Raw genomic sequence first — 20,648 nt, 5'->3', positions numbered from 1 at the left:
GAAAGCTACTGTCACCACTACATGTATCCAGATGCATGCTCCGATGATTGACGCAGACTCACATGTGCTCAGCTGACAGCACACACACAATGAGGTTCTCATCCGCCAGCGATGTGAAAAACAGAGAACCGATCCCTTGTTTTTCCTCAGAGGGAGAAGGAGCAGGGAACTGAACGTCCCTTTTTGTTAATCTACGTACTCCTACAGGTCACATCTGGCGGAGGGATTGACAGTAGAGGAGCGATACGGGAAGAGAGAAAGAGAAGAAGAGGCAGAGAGGTTTTCGGAAAATGAAAGTATACCTCACTCCATATCTGCAGGGGAGGGCTAGTGGCTAGAGTTACGTTTTATTTAGCTGCGCAAGCATCTTATCACAGTAAAATATGAGCCGGGTAGGCAGACTGCTGCTTCTAGTAGCTCTCTGCACATCTGGAGCAGGAATCGTCTGGCAGAGCAAACAAGACTGATATGGAAAGAATATCTGCTCTTTCGTAAGTCTGCGTGAGACTGTTGTGTAATTCAGGTGAGTGATTTCTTGGTTTTAAACTGAGTATGTATTTTTTTCTCTCTGAAGATCCTCCATCCAAGGAGAATCCCTATGAAGATATAGAGCTGGAGAGAAGTTGTTTGGGAAGCAAATGTGTTTCGCCCGCCTCGTCGTCTCCTGTCCCTGACACGCCAACTAAGGTACTTGATCACCAATACAGCCCAATGATAACAAAGTAGATTTAATGGAGCCAGTTCTTCACTAAAACTATCTTCTAATGTCTCTCTCTGTCTCTGCATCCTCCTCCACCAGCTCTCCGCCAAGCCCGGCTTCTTTAGACAAACTTCAGAACGGCGAAGTTTTAAGCTCCTGGAACTTCGCAAGACCGGCAGGGACATTGGCATTACCTCACCCTCTCGTATCAGCCCCCCCTCCACGCCCAGCAGCCCTGACGACACCCCCTGCCTTTCAGGAGACCCATACAATCGCAGAAGGAGGAAAATTCCTAAGGTATTGGAATCTGAGGAGGCCTCTCACAAAGCCCCCTTCTGCTCTGTCTGTTATTTACGGTGCTGCCTAAGACTCGTGAGGTTTAGAGCTGGTTCACTCATGGGCAGGGAAGAATTTTTTGACAGATATTTCCTGTGTGAAGTGTGCATATAGAGAATGGCCTCCAAGTAACTGTATTGATCTGTAATGATCTTGGTAGATGATTTAGATTATTGGTTTAAGGAGTTAATGTTGGACGTTTCTTTACCTTTACCTCCTCCAGATGGTGCTGAAAATCAATGGCATCTTTGAGGCACGAAGAGGAAAGAAACGCATGAAGAAGGTGTCTCAGTCTACAGAGTCCAACTCAGGGAGAGGTGAGGCCACGGAAAAGAACAATATCAGATTTTACCCTTCCTACTCTTCCCATCAACTCTGAGTTATCCATGATTGTCTGTCTCTGTGCAAATCCAGATTGAATCAAATTGCACTCTCAGATTATAGTCAAATAGAACAATAGATACATCTCTCTTTTCTTCTGATCCTCATCTTTTTGTGATATCATATCATAATATGTCATTAATGTACATCAATACTCTCACCACTGCACACAGGCTGCATTATGCTGCCTAATGTTTGGTATGGCAGAAAGACTTTAGTCTCCCTTGAAGCTGTGATACCTCACCATATGTATTCACTTAGTTTTATGGGCAAGGTTACATTTCTGGGTAAGTTGAGACGGACCTGTGTTTCAGAGGAGTGGGTGGTGTTGTGTGGCAGTGGTGGGAATGAAAAGCATTGAGAGCAATTTCCATGTGTTCTGCGGTTCCTGTGATTGGTGTTCGCAGTCTCCTCACGTTGATTTCCTTTTTCTCTCTCTTTGATGTAGTGACAGATGAGAACAGTGAGTCGGAAAGTGACACGGAGGAGAAACTAAAAGGTGAGAGCAGAAAGTAAACGCAGCACATCCAGTGACTACATGCTCCGAAAAAAATAAATAATACTTACAAATAAATAGAGGAATGTGCACTGATGCTGACCAGTTTTCTCCCTCCCCCTGCATTGTTCCACTATATAGCTAACATCATAATATACACAGATGGAACTACAGATGCCTCACATTGTGTCCACTTGTTGAGACTCTTTGCATGCATATGTGCCCACTTGACATGGATGTATATTTGCATTACATAAAATGTGTTTGTCTGTCGCTCAGCACACAGTCAGCGGCTGGTATCACTTCAGTCCATGCTGCGGCAGACGGGACGGTACCGAACTTTGGAGAGGGATCTGATGGAGCTGCAGGAGAGAAAACTCTTTGAGTATTTCATAGTTGTTGCACTTCACAAGACGAAGGCCGGAGTTCCATACCTGCCGGAAGTCACACAGCAGTTTCCACTCAAGGTAACAGAGGAGAGAAATGTGACAGAATCCGGAATAAGATGCTGGAGATATGATAAAATGAGATATTAAATAGAAAATAATGTATATATAAAGTAAACCATAATATAGCAATGCTGTGGGAAAGGAGCATACCTACTCAAGGTGGCTGTGTTTGTGGGTCATTATTATTTTGAGTATTATTATTATTTTTTTGATATTTTTCTCTGTTTCACTTAGTTCCATATAAGATTCAAATATTAAATCTATATATATTCACTTGTTCTTTTCTTAACCAGCTTGAGAGGAGCTTTAAGTTCATGCGGGAGACTGAGGACCAGCTGAAGGTCATCCCTCAGTTCTGTTTCCCTGATGCCAAAGACTGGGCGCCTGTCGACAACTTCCCCAGGTCAGTTTTAAAGTCTGACAGCTGCCTCAGGACATAAAAACATAAGAGTGAAACTCAACAGGGATTCAGGCATTTCTCCTCAGAGCCGTAATAGCTCAGCTAATAACCACTTGTTAGTGAAGAGGCCCAAAATGGAGATGACCTTGCGCCTCATAAAGACAACTCTTCTATGTTTCATCATAAGGCACTGGCCATGACAAATGATTACAGGGAACGTGTGTGGATTTAGCACCTTACACCTGGTTTGCAATCACAAAGTCCGCTCTTTTATGTAAGCTGTTAACAATTGGCCATATTACCCAATACCTTCAGCCTCTAATCGTCTTCATTGTTCCGAGAATAGAAAATATGTGTCTTGGTGGTGATGGCTAATAATTACCTGGATCCACTAAATGTTGGATGGTTGAGGGGCCTTTAAATACACACCTGCAGACTGAGTCATTGAGCTGATGCTCTCGCCTGTTGAGAAGGTCATCACTCATCAACAAATACCTGTCAGCCAGAGCTGAGGACGTGTTGTGTGGTTATTTAAAAACTAAGTGTGTCCTGAGGGTTTTTACCTTTCAAGTACAGAGTCAGGCTTTTGTTTGCAGACGTTCAGTCCAGACTGTTTTTTATTTCCATAGTTTCCATCGTGTCTGAATTATCTTTTTTTCTCTCTCTTATATCTTCAGTGAGACGTTCTCATTTGTCCTGACCGGTGAGGATGGAAGCAGGCGGTTTGGCTACTGTCGGCGATTATTGGTACACTCTGCCCCTGATCACTAGCTTCACCTGATTTGATTTTTAATATGATAATCCTTAATTACAAATGATTTCTTACTGTGTAAATTATCCATAAAAATGTCCTATTTACACTTAGATTTGTTCCTGATTGTACCTTTTTAAAGTCTCTTTCTTCTTCACTGTTTTAATCCTGTGCTTGTATTTGGATGAGCACTCTCATTTTAATCCCAACGTTGTTTGTCGTTGTCTGTCTTGCTGCTCATAGCCCAGTGGTAAAGGCCGTAGGCTCCCTGAGGTCTACTGCATCGTCAGCCGCCTGGGCTGCTTCGACCTCTTCTCCAAGGTAAATTCAGGGACTTAAGCACAAACACAAAAGTGCACTTAAATCCATTTCTTGCATTATTTTGCTTGGAATCACATTTGTTACATGAACACAAGCATCCAACCTCACACCAACCAAAAAAGTGCAGAGCAGTGCCACCATCGTCGCCCACAGAATTTCACCCTCCCTCTGCTCCATACTTTCCTCACATAGCCTTGTTGTCCTGGCTCCAGTATCCAGACACATGTGAACTGCAGCTGATGTGGTTTCTTCTACGGAAAATGTTCCCTGTAATGAGCCTTGGATTTATTTCTTTATTGATGTATGCATGTCGTTGCTAATGTTAGGCTTGCGGGTATAGAAATGGCTTCATAAGAGTAAATCCAGTATATCTGCTGTTAAAGAAAATAGTTTATAGACTGATAGCTGTATTTACATTGGAGAAACTCAATGCTGATGATTTGCTGATTGTGCTTCGTCTGTATCTGATCATAAAGATCATAAAGTTTAAATTCTATACAGATGAGTGTGTATAAAGGAGTACACATTATTGATTCAGGTGGTTAGGCAACGACTGTAACATGTTTGACTGTCTCCACTGCTTCAATAATAAACAGTATAGTATCCAAAAAGATTCTCATTCCCACTACCATGTGTCTCAACTTCATTCATGATGGCACCTGAATACGCTCCCATTTTACTGCCATTTTACAGAAAGAGGGGGTGGTAATATCTTTTTACAAAGTCACTTGATAAACAAGACAGGACTGGTCTGTTAACTGTTTACTGAAACAGCAACTAAAATACCTGACATGCTAGATTAAGCTGTTTGATTTGCAACAGCAGCCACTATAGCTTAATACACACAGCTATATAAAAAGACAATATGGACAAAAAATGAACAAATACTTAATAGTACTTAATAGCATGGTTTTAATGTTTCATCGTCCAAAACATCCATCCATTTTCTTTACCACTCTGAGGGCTGTGGGGTAGTTGGAGCCAATCAGACTGGTCCCACCTATGGTCAATTCCTTAAAGGTTCAGTGTGTAAGATTTAGGAGAAAAGAATCTATTGGCACAAAGTGAATATAGAATAACCCTATTTATGTTCACACTAGTGTGTTTCATCAAAATTGTATTAATTGTTGTTTTCTATAATCTAGAAGGAGCCCTTTGTATTAAAATACTTTATATTTACATCCAGGGGGTCCTCTCTACGGAGGCTGCCATGTTTTTTACATTAGTCCAGACAGGAAAAGCCAAACACCTTTTGAGTTTTTATGACAACTGAAGGCTTCAACAGGTTCTCTGTCATGTTTTGAAGGGGAGGGTGAGGTGAGGGGTGTTCAGCTGCCACATGCAAATTCACCACTAGATGTCACTAAATTCTACACACTGTACCTTTAAGGTCAATTATGAGTCTCCAATTAAAAAGCCATGTAGACACAGAGAGAACATGCAGACTCCACCCTTTCTAGTGCGTTACTGTGCCCTGAGAGAAATATGCATCTATAGCAAAGATTTCATTTGAGCTGTGAATCTCAGCTCTGGGTTATAAAAATCTGATCCACCAAACATATCTACAGTGCACTCAGAGGAATATTTGTGGTTGCCAGTATACTCAAGTTACAATGCGTCCTTCTCTGTCTTTTCCAGATCCTGGATGAAGTGGAAAAGAGAAGAGCTATCTCTCCTGCTCTGGTGCAGCCTTTTATGAGAGGCATTATGGAAGCTCCCTTCCCTGCTCCAGGAAGAACCATCACTGTCAAAAACTTCCTACCTGGCTCTGGGACAGAGGTAAAATGATGGAGGTGTCACTGTGGAAAATAGTCTTCCTGGAGGCACAGTCCATCTACTAAATCTACCTAGAGGGTTATATAAATGTTCATATTGGTGTCTTTCTGGTATGTGTCCATTGTGTAGATTATTATCTGATAAGCCTTTTCATTTTGTTTGTGTCCCAATGTCTTTCTATGTGTTTTCTCCAGGTAATCGAGTTGTGTCGGCCATCAGATTCTCGTCTGGAACATGTGGACTTTGAATGTCTCTTCTCCTCCTTGAGTTTACGTCTTCTCCTGCGAGTGTTTGCCTCTCTCCTGCTGGAGCGCAGGGTCATCTTCACCGCTGACAAACTCAGGTAGGCTCCAGCTGCATATTGCTACAAAGCATCGTAGTCGTTTTTCAAATCCCATCAGCATGCGTATGGAGTGGTTGCAGTGTTTCAATCATTGAGCTGGATTAATCCATTATGATCAGTGAAGGAGGGTTTATGAAGCTGAGAGGACCAACAGGAAAGAGTTGGAGGGACGTGACCACAAGTCGACGAGTAGAGTCTGAGGAAAAGAAGATTCCGACAAAGTGTGAGGGGAAGGAATGCTGTTGTGTTATACAGTCGTCTGGGGAACAATCACTTTTTGTCTGGAAAACTGTCATGGACGTCAGATAGAAGGAGTTAGAGACTCCAGAGCAGAACACGTGTGCACAGTGACGTCATCACACCCACACAGTTCACTTAAAAGCTTTAACTCTTAAGCTATTATCACTGTGGTCAGGGTCAAAAGGCGTTTTTAACAGTGGTACACCTGGTTCAACTTGTGGGCTCAGCGGAAACAGTCATTGTAACCTGATAGAGCAGGAATCACCCTGAGGGATCAGGCAGTATAAATACTATACAATATGTTCACCGTCTTACCACATAAACATTCGTTCTTTTTACCCATGTACTGTTGTTTATAGAGACATCAGAAGCATTTCTCATAATCAGATCCTGAGTCATTGCACATTCTCTACCATAGAGTGGAAACTTGGCAGCGTCAGTCAGTTTTTGAATGAATTAATGGTGAGCAGACGCACACGTGCATACAATTAACAGTGTGGATAGAATGTGTTTGCTCCTCACAACGTGTTACATCACACCAATGTAAATTATGCTTTTGAACATTGCTCTCTGACTAACAATGGGCAACAGGCAACAGTAATGAACTTTCAACATTATGTTTTAAATTGAGAGATGGATGGCTGGAGAGGTGGAGAGGCTTTTTTTGAGGCATGTATTTTAGCACCATCTTGTGGAAGAGATTAGATTGACTAAACTCTCAGGTAAAATACTGTGCTCTCACTGTCCAGTTATTTAGGGTTTGTTTAAGTTGTATATTTCTGTTGCTTAGTATAACATTGCTTTTTTTATAGCTAATTATACATAACTTTTTTTCTTATCTATAACTTAAATCAGCTCAGTTTAATTTTATGAAACAAACAATTATAAGGAACATGATCAGTTTTCTTTTCTTGCACGTGTCTCATAAGATCCTGTAGTTTAAATGAACAATGGGGAAATGTCTATAGCACATTATAAACATGCTCATAATGCATCATAGTGCAATTAAAGCTCTTTATAATCACAGTTTTAAGAGTTTTGACCATTCATTCAAATCTTTATAACAATATCCATAACACAGTATAAAACATTTAATCATCAGATTTCATAATACATCATGCTTGTTCACCCATTTACACTATAGTCACCTCTTGTACTTTTTTACAATAACTTTTATGATGTGTCACAATGTGATAATAAGTAGTCACTGGGTGCTCTGAGTAAAATAATGAAATGAATGAGGTAAAGTCAGATATAATATCACAAGCCCATTAGGTTACTATAAGAAGGAAACTCAATCTTAAGAAAAATACTGAAGTGACAGTGAACTTGGGAGCAACAAAAAGCTTCTTGTTATTTAGGATTTGACTGAAGTTTTTGTTTGATGAGCATCAGTTTTTCTTCTTTTCTGTCAAAGGTTAATTTTTAATAAATAGTTCTAACATTTATCTCATTACCTTGCTAAATTCAAAGTCTCTTATAACAATAAAATAAATCTTCTTTATCGTTTTCAAATGAATTAGATACGTAGCAATTTTTTTTATTCAATTCAGCTATTATTGATATTGCAACGGTTTGACAGGTCGATGTCCGCTGTAAAAAATATAAAATATAAATGCATGTACTTTTCATAGGTTGTGGTAGCTGTGGCTTGGACAGCAGAGCAGGTAGTCTAATCACTGGCTTCCCAATGGTTCGATTCCTGGCTCCTCTAGTCCCCATGTTGAAGTGTCCTTGGGCAACACACTGAACCCCAAATAGTCCCTGGCAGTGTGTGAATGGGCTGTACGAGAAATAGATGTGAGCATTAACCTTCTTTCTCTCTTTGGGCAGCACCTTGTCTCAGTGTTGTCATGCAGTCGTGGCTCTTCTCTACCCCTTCACCTGGCAGCACACATACATCCCCGTGCTCCCGCCCTCCATGTTGGATATCGTCTGCACCCCTACACCGTTTATAGTCGGCCTCCTCTCCAGCTCCCTGCCTCGACTCAAAGAGCTGCCCATCGAAGAAGTGAGACCGGCTTGTGTTTTTGTTTGTGACGGTGCCCTTGACTCTCGGCTTTTCCTCCTTTGAACAATAGCTCCAGGAAATGACATCAATCTCTTTCTGCACTTCCCTCAGGTCCTGGTGGTCGACCTCGGCAACAGCCGTTTCCTACGACAGGTAGAAACTACAGAAACACTCAGGAAACATTGAAAATCCATCTATAATCACAAGTCTCATCCTTTAACTCCATTACACGTGTAGTGGTTCTAGCAGATGTAGAGTGAATATTTTAATTCACTGCAGTATGTTGACTGAGTTTTCATCTGTGTCTTTGCCTCCACAGCTGGATGATGAGGACTCCATTCTCCCTCACAAGCTGCAGGCAGCTCTCGAGCATGTGCTGGACAAGAGGAGGGAGCTTGCCTGTGAGAAAGGAGATCTACCCAATGGTGACAGCACTCTCATTATTGCCTCTGTTAAGATGCAAATGGAAAAATGTTTTTATTCAAAATACCAAACACATTAAAAACAGTGCGGTAAAATAAGCAAGTGTAAGTAATGGTGTATAATTTCCACACTTTGAATAAACCGTTTTTGCTGATAATTTTCAGAACACTTTAGCTGACAGACTTTACCATCAGTTGTCGTTAGACTTTCAGAAATAATATTTTTTAGTCTTTTTTAGTTGTTTCAGTTTTCTGATTCACCACATTTGGTGTCAATAAACCTCTCTTACATCTTCTCTTACTATTCAAGAGTGTTGAGAGTGTTTGTAGCTTTTCAAATTTCAAAATTACTCTCCATCATCTATGAACAGATCCATTGTGTGACTTTTGTGGTTCAAGTTTTCCAAGTTTTTTGATTTATAAGAACCATTAATAATGACAGTCTACACTGTGGTTTTGCTGTATCAATGGGAAATTAAAAGTAATGTAAATAATTATAGAAATTTAGCTTTTGCTGATATGTAGTTGTTCAGAATGTTAATGGCCACGAGGACAACAGACCGGAAAGTTTTAAACCACAAAGATTAGTGCAACACTAAACTGCATTATTGTAATGTAATGTATATATACATATAAATAAATATAGGCCTACAGACAGTAACCCACAAAACAGAGCTGGGGACTCTGTCTAGCTACCTTTGTCAAATATAGGATATAATAAATATAGGATGGCCTTTTTGAGAGGTAATACACAGTTTAAACACTTCTGTTATGTGTGAAAAGAGAGATGTATGAGTTTGGGCTTGTCCTATATTTTCAAAAATAAGGAATTATTAGTCTAAACAGTGAGTAGACAGAAATACCTTTAATGAGATTATGTTGTTTTATTATTGTTGATCAACTTTGTATGACATTTCTGTGCATCCAGTCGGCTCTTAGAAAGTCACATGACTAAATCTTTTCTTTTCTCTCTCTCTCCTATCAGACTCCAGCTCCCTCAGCACAGTGGTATCAGAGGCCTTTGTGCGTTTCTTTGTGGAGATGGTGGGTCACTACTCGCTCTTCATGGGTGGAGCAGAGCGGGACGATGAGTCTGTATCCTCCCCCACCTCGCCCAGCCCTTCTTCTTCTGCCTCCTCGTCCTTTCAGCGCGAGGCCTTTCGGAAAGCTGTCACTTCCAAGAGCCTGAGGAGGTTTCTGGAGGTGTTCATGGAGACACAGATGTTCACTGGCTTCATCCAGGAGAGGGAGATGCGCAGGCAGGGCCTCAGAGGTACAGAGATTGATTAGTGGTGTCACAGTATGTTGGCTGAACTTAAATACCTACTATGGCTGCATATGAAAACAGTGTAGTAGCTCTTATGGCGAGTGGACAGGAAAGACTTCCTGTATCTGTCCTTGCGGCAGCAGAGCTGAACCATTCTGTTGGGGAAGGTGCTCTGCTGTCTGACCACCAGGTGGTGGAGAGGGTGCTCTTGATTGCCCATGATGGATAACATCTTATTCAGCGCCCTTCTCTCCACCACCACTTCAAAAGTGTCAGGTTTGCAGCCAATGACAGAGCCAGCCTTCTTAATCAGCTCGTTCAAACACTGGCTACAACAGACTGATAGAATATTTCCAACATCTTGCTGCGCGTTGAAAGATCTGAGCTTCCTCAGGAAATAGAGTCTGCTCATTCCTTTCTTTTAGACAGCATCCGTTGTAATCCTCAAAGATAGAAATGGGGGTTTCCTCATAACATTTAACTTGAAATATGTCACTTTTGTTTGTTGGTTTTCAGGTCTGTTTGAGGTGAGAGCACAGGAGTACCTGGACTCCCTGCCTGGGAGCGAGCAACGAGGAGTCAACAAGTTCCTCAAGGGCCTAGGTTAGATTTACTGTAAATCTGTCTGTCCATCCATCCATCCATCCATCCATCAATGTTTTTTAATCTAATTTACTTCTTTTGTTTTTTCAGGAAACAAGATGAAATTCCTCTCCAAGAAATGAACCTCGGATGTAATCTGCCACAGTAGGAAATAGACTCATGATGAGGTAAAAAAGAAGAGAACATGCTCCCTGGACGTGGACAACGCAGGGTTGGAGATGTGTCTTTAGGGCACAGAGTAAAGGAGAGGCCCTGAAGTGAACTGGACTCATAGTTTGTGAACATGAGGGACTCTGGGTAAAGTTGACGTGGAGCTCTCAGCTTCATTAGCCAGTCATTCCATTAGTGCTGAGAAGGGTTCACACAGCATGGACCAAAACATGAGGAATCACACAGTGTCTAGTTTCACACTTCCCAGGGGTCTGGTGTGTTACAGTCAGTCCCAGCAGTGTGTGACTGTAGAGCACTCAACAGTGGAAAGGTTTTTTAGGACCAGCGTTTTCTGTTTGCTTTTTCAGTCACTGACTTTATCTATAAACCTTTTGTACAATACTTTCTCATTACATTCCAAGTATTTTCTATAGAATCTTTTATAAAGTCAATAGTACAACTTCTTCTTCAACAGGAGGCTTTTAAGTTAATTTATATTCGTTTTAGACCAAATTAATCCGTCTTGTTTTTAATTTTTCCTTAAAATGAGTTCAAAGAATTATCCTGTAGTTTGTAATAGGCTTTATTTAACAGAGTCTAGTCCAGACTGTTTGTAGACCACTTTGGTTTGTCGGGTATATGTACCACTGTTTTAAGTAAATGAACTTTCATTGGAAAATGAAGGAGCATGAAAAGAAAGAAAGACTGAGGAAAGTGTAATGTTGAGAAAAAATGAACAATGTGAATCCATCTGTGACTTGGGTTTTACTTGAGGATGTGGATAGATTTGATGTTGAAGAATGACGTGTATTTTAGGTCAATCAGCATCTGTGTGTTTCACAAAAGCAACTAGATCTGCCTTAAACTTGATTGAGAATGCAATGAAACTTTATTAATAAAGTGATTTGAATTAGACAAATGTCTCATCTCTCTTTTCATTTTGTCATATGAATATGCAGGACAGGGACTGTGAAGAGAAGATGGAGGGAGGAAGTGGGTTTGAGGTTGTACCAAGGAGGTGAAGAGAAATAGGGTAAAGTGTCTTTTTTATTAAATGGTCACTTGTGTGAGGACAGTGATTGAAGATTTACTGATAAACATGGCTGCCACACTGAACCACTGCTGAGCTTGGTAAAACAAATATGGCATATAGCTACTTGTTCATTTTAAAAAGCGGTATTGATGAGTTTTTCACTACTCATGTTATAACTATCGTACATTTTCAGGACACATTACCAGCAGGAAACAAGTGTCCTGGAAATGTGTCCTGAAATATTGCTGTCGATCATGTAATACCATAAATAGCCACTAGAGGAGTGTGTTACCCATTGTATGTTGTCCTACACTTGTTGCATCACAGTGTCCAAAGTCCAGAATCCCATCTCAGACAATCAGGCCAACAATGACTTCAACAGTGTGACCGTGTCCAACAGTAATCACCCCCGTCTGATCATGTCAGAATATGGACAAGAGATGGTTTAAACACTCCAATGGATAAGTTAACCACAACAGGTGGATTCCTCAAATACGTTTTCAAAACTTAATTTATTTGACTTAAGATAACATATCTCATCTTTAACAACTAAAGCATCTTGAAAGAGGGTACAGGAAAGTAGTTATATAAGGATGATAAACACTTTGAAAACACTTTATCTCCTCATTGTGCCTTCACAGTGCATAAGTTTGAGATTGACGTATATTGATTTTGCTATAATTCTATTAATGAAAATATTGAATGTTGATGTTTTATTGTCCAGCCAGTTCTTTAAATTACAAGCATTTGATGCAGTGGAGAGCCTCTAACATTACACGTTTAAGACTTTCAATATGAGAATCATCTAATATAATGCTCTAAAGAAAGTGGAGCCACTCAGTGTTCATAAAAACATGACAAAGATTTTCGATAATAAACTGTATTTACAACATTGTTGGAAAGTATGCTTTGCCTCACAGCATTAAAAACAATAGATAAGAGACGAGCGAGAATCAGAATCACAAATACTTTATTGATCCCCGAGGGGAAATCAGGTTTTGTTACATTTGCTCCAGCCAAGAATAGAAATATACACAGACTAAGACAATAAGAATAAATAGAAATACCAATATAGGGAAGAGCATGAAATAAAAAGTTTGTAAAAAAACCCACAAAAAAAACATGTGCACGATAACACAATGTATAGAAAGAAGCTAAATGAGAATATGTTATAAAGAAATAGCATGTACAATTCTATATACACAAATGCAGAACACAGGAGCATTTACAAAAATATTGAATCCGTTTTTTTATGTATACAATAAATAAATAAATACATATATTGTTAGTTTTTAATGAGATTTCCCAAACAGCAGCATACACCTCCCACCATCACCACCCTTTCCTTTGCTCTCCCACCCTCCTCCCCCTCTCCGTGATTACGTGTTGACCGGTCAGACCTCCCTCCCTCCTTCCCCTCCCATCTCCTCCTCCCCTCCCTCTCTCTCTCTCTCTTTTCTCTCTCCTCTGGCTTTTTCCAGGCTTCATGTCATACCACGGCTAATTCCTGAAATTCCTGCCCTCCTCTCGCTTCAAACAAACGGCTTTAAGGAAGGAGACGAGGCAGCAGAAAACAAACAAAGGGAGAGAAAAAAAAGAAAAGAAAGAGAAAAGGAGAAGCCTGACTGAGGAGGAGAGTCACTTCATTCATTTTCAAAACAAAAAAAAGAAAGTAAGGAGAAAGAAATTAGAAATTGCTGCACCTGTGTCGGCCTGTATCTCCGGGTAAGTTTCCTACATTATATTCTAGGACATCCTGTAGTGTTGTGTTTACTCTGCTTCATGTTGAAGTGCGTCTCTTGTGTCGCAGTGTAAACTTTGTTCATATTGCGGACGTGAACTCAGCGATTTCTGTGCGCCTTCTCCCCGAATCCTCCTCACACACTGTCCGACGCAACATTCCTCAAATATCTCACATTTCTTCGCTCAAATTCCGACATTTTTTCCTTTAATGCCAGTGGTGCAGAGTGTGTGTGGCTTCCTGTGTTCCAGTCGGAACTTTTCACTCTTTATTATTTGAAGGAATCACGTCACTTGCGCGCAGTCAAATATTAGCGCGTGCCTGGGTAAAAGTTTTACAACGGGAAAAACCGAGAAAAATCAAACTGTGTGTATTTATTAACTCGCCGGTGAGGTTTCTGTTTCCTCCTCTGTGTGAGTAGACCGGAGGTGGACTCACAACGTCATTGTTGCCTTTGTTCTGTATTAGTCAATCGATTTTTTATTATACAATCAATGTTTCCCTTTGATCCTTCACAGAAGTTCAGTAAAAGTTGGAACAAAATGTGAAAATTCCTCATGACATGTTAAAGTGTGGCAGAAATCAGCCAAATGTATGTATGGTTAAAATGAATGACTGTGCAGGAAAATTGTCTCTGACAGAATTGTGTATATTATAATAAATAATGGGCTACTTTGCAGAATTTGCAATATGAATCATTATTATTGATGCATCAGTATCTGAGCAATACTTTAATATTGAATTGAGACGATTCTTGCTGTTTTCTATAACTGTATTGTCAGATTTGTAAAGTGCAGGAAGATGTTTATATCCCTATAGTATAAATACTATGAAGCAGCGGGTTGAATGCGAGAAATGCTCAGTAAAAAAGTAAAGTGCTAGTATGCAATTATTGTACTAAAGTTAATCTAATTGGTCACTTTCCACCACTGAGTGCATTCAAGTATCAAAAGTAATGAACATTGCTGAATGGCCTCTTTTTAAGTGTTTAACAATATAATCTTGTAGGAGAATAGTATTCCTACATCAGGATGTAAGCAGCATTTTAAGGCTCTTGCTAAATGAGAGGAAATTAATCTGAACTATAAACTCTTCTTTGTTTTAGGGTATCATAATATATACAGGAGGTTGATCATGTGATAAGTTTTTTAAAGTTTTGGTTCATCATGTGATTCATTTCCATGGTCCAGGTCTAAACTTTATTATTCCACAAGGGGAAAATCATGTACGTCTCAGTTAAAACACAGAGGCACACCTTATGCACACACAATCACATACACCCACACACCATACCTTGTGCAATCGGACTACCAACAACATAAAATGTCTTAAAAAAGAGTGCCTCGTAAAAGAGAATTTAAAATCTTAACCAACAAAGTCATGTATCAGTCATTTAAATGTAAAAGCAATCGAAGCAAGAAATTGAAAGACATGTTGTACAACATAATGAAATAAATGTACTTTGTTTCTTTTCCACTGGTTATTTCAGGCTGTGTTCAGTAGCCTACTGTACATTATGGTTGTGCATGGATGGTGTCGTGAGCTTCTGTTTTTTTTCTGTATCAATAATATTTTATTCATAAATAGTTTCCCTTGTTGTGTGGCTGCTGTTGCTGTTAGTTATTGTTGCAGCCAGTTAGATTATCTTTAATAGTTTTGTTAATTATTTGTTGAATTAAAATTTTAACAACCATCTCCAGCATGTTCGCATGTCTGCTACTATGTATAGATCATAGTCTATTGCATTTCATTAAATCTGCTGACAGACTGTTTTTAGCAATAGCATTATAAAGTAATTGGTGAACTCTAATAGTGAAATATAAAAAATGTATATTTATTATGATAGAAAACTAAGAAATTCCATAAATATCTAAATATGATAAGACATTTTCAATCCATTAACACATGTTTTGCATTTTAGGCTTAAAATGTGTTGCTGTTTTTGAACTTGTGAACATTATACTCAAGCGAAGAAGATGGAAATGAGTTACTCCAACTCAAAAAATGTACTATACACACATGTGTAAATAGTTACTGTATATGTTTGACAGACTTTGTGTTCAGTGTCTCTGAGCTGCTGCGGAGGTGAAAAGAGCAGTGTGCGTGCGTAGAGCATTTTTTCGGTCACAGATCGAGACAGCTAACACCGGACTCGCTGGGCTGTGTGCATGTTATGGTGTCCCACAGGGCAGCTGAGAGCGGTATGTTTCTCCAGTGGGGGAAACAGGTGTAATGGAGCAGGTTGGCAGTGTGGTGAGCAGGGGTGGAGGTAAGGGTTAAAAACGCACCTGTCAAAGCCTTCTCTGAAGTCTGTGACAGCCACAGGAGTTTTTTTTGTCCAGGCCTTTAGTTTTCAAGGCTTTGGAGTCTTTATCGTCTCAGATGGATTACTTGCGTTGCCATGTAAACTGTAAATCTGTGTTGGTTGCACTTCTGTAGCATTAGTGTATGTTGGGGTAGATGTGTGTGTGTGTGTAAGAAGGGAGTTAAAGAGTATGATGAGTGAGCAGGGGAATCTGTGTTTCAAACTTGTTTGGGGGGGTGTGTGTATGTTGAGTAGCCCTGAGACAAGTCCTCACCATAGTGGAGGAGTTATTTTTCTTTTTTCTTTTTGCTGTGCTCATCCCACATAGCGATCATTCCTCCTCCTCTCGCACGAGAGAAAGAATAATGCCTCAGATATGAGCCTTATAGAACAAAGACTTTCAGCACGCCCCCTCCCCTCTTCTTTTCTACCAACTGCACTGTGCGCTCACAGCCCTGGGCAGTATGTGTGTGTGTCCGTGTGTGTGTGACTGTGTTGTTTGTTGATTCCAGCCAGTCTTTCTGTGTGGATGATCTGACAGACCCTCCGTCCTTTTGGCTCCAACTCTTTAGGTAATGACAACCACGTCCTGACCTTCCATCCTCTCTGGAAGGAGCTGCAAACATAGCCTGTCATATTATTATTGGAACATATATGTCCACAGTTCACCCAATTTCCGCTGAGGGACTCCTGAGGGAAATATCTGGCTCCTTAGCTGCTAAATTGTCCACTAAATGTTCAGCAGCCAGTTGCTGTTTGGTGCTGAGCAGGAAACGTTTTTACACAAAAAGCAGCTGTGGGAATTTACAATATGAGCAGTGAGAGTGAGACTGAACCAAAACAGTCGAGTGGCTGGTTTTAAAACCAAAACAATGAGCTGAAAAAAAGTAAAACGAGACCTGTGTTTCGGCAATCTGCAAAGTTAATAAAGTTGTGTAGATGTTGTGTTTTTTTGTAATTGCATGTTTGGAGTAGCGGCATAATGAGCATGAGTCTAGACCCACAGGACTGAATGCACATGTATGTGTGTATACATACGTGTTTGTGTATGAAGCCTGGGGGCTCCTACTGGTGCAACCCTGTGAAGCTTGATGCCAGAGAACATGTCCTCTCAGCAAAAACCAACAAAACCTGTTTGTCTCCAGCGGCTTTCACTGCGACTTTCCATCGCATAGCCCGATCCCATACCGCTGCCTTCTTAATTTCAGACTACGTTTCCTGCCGTTACATTCCCAGCCTGATTAGTAAGAGATTGTGACCAGTCAAATACACACACACACATGCGCACATATACACAGTTAACAGGTACTGTATCTTTCTGACATATTTGAGAAACTCAAACCTGACATGAATCATGTTCAGCTATTTCTTACAGTAATATTGACCAGTTGTTCTCTGTGGCCTGTCTGTTCATCACTTAACTTAATACAAATTAATTGGGAAGTATTTTCGACAATAATCATTTTCAGGCTATTTTCTGGTCTTAGGTAAAAATGAAAAAAAAAAAGCTGGAGTGTTTGATATGAATTGATGAGACAACAACTTGGACTCTAGGAAATATTTAATAGTTATTATTGTTGCACACATTTGACCAACACTACTGCACACATAAGACTATACTTTGCACTCATTCCTATTGATTGAAAGTATTAACAGTGGTTGTCACAGCTAATTTCAGGTATTACCAGGAGTTGTATCATGTTCACAGTCACAGTTCAGTGTCCTGGCATGATAATATTTTCCAATTAGCCATAAACACAAATTACGAATAAAAATAAGTAGAGATTGCTGGGAATGTTACGTTATCACGATCAAATCAGTCGTGGCACATCAACTGGGAACCATGAATGTCTATACAAAATGTTATGGAAGTCATTATAGTAGTTGTTGAGATATTTTAGACTGAACCAAAGTGAGGGACCTACACAACATTAGATACACTGAACAAGTGTAATGAGTTCAGGCCTCAGTACTCCGTGTACTCTGTGTACTCTGTGTATCCTAACCACCTGCACACATTTGTGTGGTGTCTGATTGTGTTTTGGTGTGTGACTATTTGAATCAGCGTGTGTGTGTGTGTGTGTGTGTCGTTCAGTCTTACATATGAACCTGTGGTTTTTCCTTTCTTAATTTGTTGCTCTGTGTGTGTGTGTGTGTGTGTGTGTGTGTGTGTGTGTGTGTGTGTGTGTGTGTGTGTGTTCAGTTGTGTAATGGGGGTAGGGGGTGGGGGTGGGGTTACGTGGCCCCCTGTCCACAGCACCAGCTGAGGGATTATCCTCTTGAGCGGATCCATGGAAGAGGGGCCTTGCTGGGGGTGGACTGTGTGGGATGGGTGAGGGATGGAGGTGGGTTGGTGGGGTTGTAGGTGGAGGGGGCTTGTTTTAAGGCCGGGCTTAGGTTAATTAACCTCCCGTTTGACTGAGGCTATGAGCAGCACACTAATGGTTTATGGCCTCATCTCACAGTGACGGACATCGGCCCTGAGCTTGATGTGTTAGTTTAAAAAAAAAGTTTCCCATGAGTTCATTTTGTGATTGATTTCACATAAAGGTTTAGTTGTGATTTTAGTGAAGCCATTGTTGAGTCTCTGTGGATTGTAATGTGCAGCTCTAGTCTCATTTTATACTCATGAAGATTGTTTACACAATACATACAACCAAATTGTTGTCTCTATTTAATATGATCATAATTTACTTTTGTGATTTGACTGAGAGGATGTAAAAAGTTATAAACCTTCACAGTCTCACAAGAGAAGAAACTGGATCATTATGAGCGATGTCAAACTTCTGTGAGGTTGTGATTCTGATTTTTTATTTCTTTTAGCTTCATGATGAATAATTGACAATAAAAACTTTAAACAATAAATTATTATGTTGTGAAACTTTAATACATTTTCCTAACTCATTATAAGTCCTATTAGTATCAAAACTTTTACAACATATTTAAGATATTGCTTCCATATTTCTCTACTCAATTTTAGAAATAATAAAAGAAAATTATTGACACTATGAGTCAATTCATCCCCAAAAAATTGTATTTCTCTATTAACCAATACAATGTTAGTTTAAAAAATTGCCCAATAGCTTCAGTTCATAATACTACCAGCTCTAATGTCAGCCTCAAAAACCTTAATCATTCATACCTGGCATTTTTGTCGAGACTATGTGGTGAGTGTTTGCCCAGTGTATTCTCTGTAAGTGTTTCTGATCATTTGTTTGTGTGGTTGAGTTTTATTTGTGTTGGCGTGAGTTTATTTTTTTCCCCTGTGTGTGTGCATGTGGGTGTGTGTGTGTGTGTGTGTAGAGAGAGATGGGGGAATGGTCGGCTGGCCAGACGCTTTGCAGGAAGCATTATGGAACATCAGGGGGCTCAGAGGAAGAGCGAGGAGAGGGTTACTCTGCACAACACAATGAGTCACTCATCTAATCACCACAAGCCCTTCTTAACTGTAGCCTTGCAGGACTTTGCAGACCACTGTACAGCCTCCACACGCAACACACACTTCCATGGGGGGGATTATCACTGACGTAATGTCGCTGCTTTTCTTCTCGTTGCCATAAATGGACATGGAGGTCTCTCAGTTTAACAGCGACAGGAAAAGTCTTGATGACAAACAAAAACCTAAGTTTGCACTGACTCACAGGTTCTTACTGGTTCCTACCGTTTGTGCCCCATTCCACATTTCTCCTGCACATCCGCAGAGAGGAAGAGGTGGAGCTCATGGCTGTCTCACACTCTCCACTCGAACATATAAGCACCGTGTGCACATCCTAAATGAAGTGGTGTGTACAGAAAACAGGATATGACTAAGTCGGGAGACATTTTGCAAGTCACACATGTGATGTCACTCACACGTTGATGTCATCGCTGTTTTTTTTCTGCCACTAAGAGCCAATTGTATGTTTAATTATTCATTTGAATGTGTCAGCTGGTTCATGTCATAGTCCCCCCCCCCACCCACCCAGAAACATATTGATTAGGCTTTGAGTTAAATGATGCAGTCAGCTGCAGTGCTGATGGAGAGGTGGGCAACCTAAAAAGCCTCCTGGCCTTAATATCCTGGTATGATCCTCCTTGGCATGCGTGTCTAAGTTTGTCTGAGGACGGTGATCCCACTTTAATGTGTTTCCTCATTTGCTGACTTTACCCCCCCACCCCACCCCACCCCCTGTCTTCTGCTGCTGGTGTCTCGGTGCCACTTTGTTTCTTCACTTTGTCGCGGCACTAACCACATTGTGGATGTGATCATCAGCTGTGATGTGATCACACACTCAACAGTCAGATTGATGTGAGTCTTACTGTAGCAGCTATAGGTTCATAACCAGTTGGTGATGATGTCAGCTGCTCTCAGGAGCAGTTCAGTCTGATTTCAGTGGCTGTTGTCTTCTCCTGTTATATGAAGAATTTCATGGTCTGTAGAGTTTGGACAGAGGAGCTCATGAGACCCAAACATGAGAAGTGCACATTCTGAATACACGTTTCTGCATTCCTGAAAAGTTGAGATTTTGTGAATGAATAATAACAGCCTGGGATTTTCTTAATCGTGATCAGATCTGGATTTAATAGTTTATTAATTGTTTAGTGAAAGGACATAATATTTATCAGCAGTAGTAGACATTAACAGTTAAAAGTTTAACTTTAATGTGATAATTTGCTGCTTTTCATTAATGTACATAATTTCTAATTCAGGTTTACACGTGTTTTTTTAAAACTTTTTATGGCTTTAATAATTCACTGATTGATTAAAACATTTGAACACATTCACTGATAATTAATATAATTTTCAAATAAGTGTAAGTTGCAGACATTTTAATTACTTTTGAACGCTGCAAGTGTTATTACTCATTACTTAAAAAGTAATGTTATTATTTAAGTATGGAACATATCCACTTATGTAACATCTACTCAAAGTTATTGAAAATT

General features: G+C 40.1%; 1 protein-coding gene across 3 annotated transcripts in view; it reads left to right on the top strand.

Moving 5' to 3' along the window:
- The window catches only part of si:dkey-82f1.1 (DENN domain-containing protein 2A), a 59,834-nt gene that overhangs the window by 25,929 nt on the left and 13,257 nt on the right, over positions 1-20,648 (top strand). For all 3 annotated transcript variants that reach the window (XM_020078872.2, XM_069529018.1, XM_069529017.1), the window contains 16 exons: positions 575-687; positions 800-997; positions 1,260-1,353; positions 1,866-1,916; positions 2,193-2,380; positions 2,656-2,765; positions 3,440-3,509; positions 3,757-3,834; positions 5,473-5,613; positions 5,805-5,953; positions 8,027-8,204; positions 8,316-8,357; positions 8,524-8,629; positions 9,612-9,899; positions 10,410-10,496; positions 10,587-13,404. In XM_020078872.2, coding sequence (XP_019934431.2) covers positions 575-687; positions 800-997; positions 1,260-1,353; positions 1,866-1,916; positions 2,193-2,380; positions 2,656-2,765; positions 3,440-3,509; positions 3,757-3,834; positions 5,473-5,613; positions 5,805-5,953; positions 8,027-8,204; positions 8,316-8,357; positions 8,524-8,629; positions 9,612-9,899; positions 10,410-10,496; positions 10,587-10,618 — 1,925 coding nt within the window. In that variant the 3' untranslated portion in view covers positions 10,619-13,404. The remainder of the gene's footprint in view (positions 1-574; positions 688-799; positions 998-1,259; positions 1,354-1,865; positions 1,917-2,192; positions 2,381-2,655; positions 2,766-3,439; positions 3,510-3,756; positions 3,835-5,472; positions 5,614-5,804; positions 5,954-8,026; positions 8,205-8,315; positions 8,358-8,523; positions 8,630-9,611; positions 9,900-10,409; positions 10,497-10,586; positions 13,405-20,648) is intronic.

This window comes from Paralichthys olivaceus, chromosome 7 (assembly GCF_024713975.1).
Source record: "Paralichthys olivaceus isolate ysfri-2021 chromosome 7, ASM2471397v2, whole genome shotgun sequence".
Taxonomy (NCBI): domain Eukaryota; kingdom Metazoa; phylum Chordata; class Actinopteri; order Pleuronectiformes; family Paralichthyidae; genus Paralichthys; species Paralichthys olivaceus.
Note: the sequence above shows the minus strand (reverse complement) of the source record. Positions and strands in the feature narration are given on the sequence as shown.